The sequence below is a fragment of the Pygoscelis adeliae genome, unplaced genomic scaffold (assembly GCF_000699105.1).
Source record: "Pygoscelis adeliae isolate BGI_AS28 unplaced genomic scaffold, ASM69910v1 Scaffold372, whole genome shotgun sequence".
In the NCBI taxonomy this organism is placed as follows: domain Eukaryota; kingdom Metazoa; phylum Chordata; class Aves; order Sphenisciformes; family Spheniscidae; genus Pygoscelis; species Pygoscelis adeliae.
Window position 1 is genome coordinate 1,951,281 of NW_008824357.1, and position 3,355 is coordinate 1,954,635.

A 3,355-nucleotide genomic window follows, 5' to 3' on the forward strand; every position below is an offset into this window, starting at 1 on the left:
AGAAGGCTTCGGGGAGACCTTATTGTGGCCTTGCAATACTTAAAGGGGGCTTATAAGAAAGATGGGGACAGACTTTTTAGCAGGGCCTGTTGCAACAGGACAAGGGGGAATGGCTTTAAACTAAAGGGGGGGAGATTCAGACTAGATATAAAGAAGAAATGTTTTACACTGAGGGTGGCGAAACACTGGCACAGGTTGCCCAGAGAGGTGGTGGATGCCCCATCCCTGGAAACCCTGGTCATGTTGGACAGGGCTCTGAGAACCCGATCCTAGTTGAAGATGTCCCTGCTCAGGGCAGGGGGGTTGAACTAGATGACCTTTAGAGGTCCCTTCCAACCCAAACTACTCTATGAGTCTATCATTTCAACAGGTCCCCTAAAAATCCAGAAATAATAGATAAATGGTGATAAAACCCAGCTCAACAGAGCAGCCAGGGGCGGAGCAGAGCAACAGGGAAGCGCTGGCTTGTCTCAAAAGGGTAAGACCTGGCTAAAATGGGGAAAAAAAAGAGATAAATAGAGGGCAGGCGATGACAGCCCTCCCCAATTTTGGCATTTCAGCCTTGCGCCTGTACTGCCTGCACTTTGTCACGTCAAGATGTCCTCCCACCCTGCCCACACCCTGCCCACGCGCTGCCCTCACCCGCTGCCCGCCTCTGCCAGCGCGGCAGGGACGTGGCCTTCGTCCCGGAGCCAGGCAGAAAGCGGGTTTTCCGTGAAAACTTGCTAAAGTTTCAAAGTTATTTTTATCCCACAGATTCTGAAAAGAAGCACATTTTTCTGCTTTTTTTTTCCCCGATGTTTATTAGAAAGCCTTGGAAAGGGAATCTGCTTTCCCTCACCCGCCCGCAGCTCGCTCTCTGCCATCATTTCCTTTTTCTCTGCTTTTTGTTTTATTTCACTGATGAAAAAGGACAGAAAGTAGCTGGGAAAAAGAAGAGGATATAGAAAACCCTTTTAAGTTTAGTTTCAGCTGTATCAAAGCATTCTCAAACCCTTTAGAGATGTCTACACACGTGCTCTGTGCTTGCAACACTCCCCCACCCCCCCCGTGCATCCACCTCACTCATTATTCCCTTTATTCCCATTAGTCAATATTCCCATTATTCCCTCGCTCTGAGCACTTTAAAAACAAAACCTTCTGGCAGGGCAAGAGTGCCTTGGGAGGGCTGGCTGCCCCATCCCGCTCCGGGCAGGCAGAGTTGGGTTTCCAGGGCCTCGGATGCTCCTCCGACATCGCATCGGGATCCTGATGCGTCCCAGCGATAGCTGCCAGAAATTAGATACTTTGGGAGCTGCGGTTGTGCTGCTGCCATAGAAATCCTCCCGTTTAAACGCCGACGGTGGCTAGAAGCAGCTTTCTCCTGATTTCATCTAACCTAGTTAAAAAGAGGAGTAATGTCCCTGGAGCGTTGTAATAAAATTAACGTGCCAGTCAAAAAGAAGCTGATGATTTATGATCGTTTGTGATAGATCCTCTTAGTCTTCTTCCCAGAAATCCCCCAGTGGCCTCTCGCTGCCAAAACGTGGCGGCCAAGAGCCGCGGTCCATCCCCAGCACCGCAAGAAGGGCCCGAGCCCTTGCCAGTGCCGATGTCCATGGCACCGGGAAAGCTCCCGGGCACGGGGCAGGGAGCGGGGCCGGGGCTGGGCAGGCTCAGCAGCGGGTTTTGGCAGGGGAGCGCATGCGGAGATGATTTACAAGTCTCATCCAAACCTCTGGATGCGTCAGAGGCTGTCGCTGCTCTGCGAGCGAGGGAGGGCTGGATGCAGCCCGTGGGGATGCACGGAGCGAGATGGGGAGCAGCCAGCGCAGCCCCACGGCCATCGCAGGGCACTAATCCTGCCCTGCTGCCAGCTGCCCTGTGTTAAGCTCCGTTTTCCTTCACTCTCCCCCAACTCAACCCACCCAGTGCCTCATCTCTCCGCAGGTCCTGAGAGCCAAACTCCAGCCTCTCCATTAATCTTGGCCACACCAAGTCATTAGGGGCGGATAAAGCTACTTACCCCAATTCCTTCCTGCTCGTCTCGATCCCAGCCAAGCATTTTACCTTGGCGCCGGCTGCCTCCTGCCATCAGCAAGCCAAGGTGTAATGTTACTGTCTGTTTGCTCTCGCCTTTTGGTGTTTCGAGTCCCAAACAAGCCATTTCGATGTGGCAATGAATCCAGCCGGGGACTGGGAAGGGGCTTTGCGAATGGGGCACAGCCCTGGACTCGTAGGGTGGGTTTGCAGGAGCTAACCTTGTCTGTGGGGATCGCAGCGAAGGGCTGCAGGGAGCACACAGCCGCTGCGGTGGCCGGCACGGGCAGGAGGCTCCAGCCCGAGCAGCCTGGGCTGGTTTAAGTGAGCTGCAGTGTCGTTCCTGCACAGCATTAGAAATTTTGGGGTCTGGGCAACAAGTGCAATAGCCCAAAAAAAGGCAAAAAAAAGTACCTCCAGGTATCCTTTCAGTGTGCAAAAGTCGCACTGAAAAATGCACGCTCCTACCAAGTGTAAAGAGAGCAAGATCAGGCCCATAGCAAGGGACAGCACGACTTGAAATCAGCTCAGAGGAGAGTGAGTGCTCTTTAGGAGGGCAGCCCAAAAGAAACTGCTTGAGCAGGCCTGAGCTTTACCCCTGCCAAAGGGATTTAGCAAATGCTGAAGGAGGGCTGTGCCGTGGGCCTGCAAAGGCATCGCCACACGCTGCGAAACCTTCCCGGGGAAGGTGAGCTCAGTGCTTCTCACGATGTGTTTGGTCACAATTCCTACTTTACACTGGAAAATAAGGCACCGTGCGCAGGGCATGAATGTGCACAGAGCTAAAAACACGGACTACAGGGGCCGGGAATGAACCCGTGCATTACGCAGAAATGAGGACCGACCTGTGGGGCTGTGAGCGCTTTTCTCCCCAAGCCACTGTCTTTATTTTCCCTCCCGGTCCAGCCCCTCATTTCCTTGCCTGCATTTGGGTAGTTTATTTATTCAGCCTCCCCTAACAGTCCGGTTTGGCTATTTTGGTGGTGCGAGAGATACTGACCCAACCCAGACAAAAACTAGCTCTGCTCTGTCAGGGCTATCAGCAAACACCAGCCCCTGAGGCCAGCCAGGAATTTTAATTGAAATAGCCGGTCACTGGGCTCAGATAAGGCCCAGCATCACCCCACGGCCGGTGGGGCTCCCCACTGCCTCGCCGCTGTCTCACGGGGCTACCAGGACCCGGCCCCGCTCCCCAAACTCATGCGAGGGGGGCCTGGTCCCGCGCCATGCCCCGGTGGGGGTCTGCCAGCTCAGTTGCCCCCCGCCAAGGCAGCATTGGGACAGACTGGGAGGGCACTGGGGCCCAGAGCTGCTGTCGGTGGGCAGCCCATGCCGG

The 3,355-nt window shown here is 54.5% G+C and overlaps 1 protein-coding gene across 1 annotated transcript in view; it reads left to right on the plus strand.

The window, feature by feature from the left end:
• The first annotated feature begins 2,637 nt into the window (after positions 1-2,637).
• NKX2-6 (NK2 homeobox 6) overlaps positions 2,638-3,355 on the plus strand; it is a 7,589-nt gene continuing 6,871 nt past the window's right edge. The window contains exon 1 of the mRNA XM_009319549.1: positions 2,638-2,707. Coding sequence (XP_009317824.1) covers positions 2,638-2,707 — 70 coding nt within the window. The remainder of the gene's footprint in view (positions 2,708-3,355) is intronic.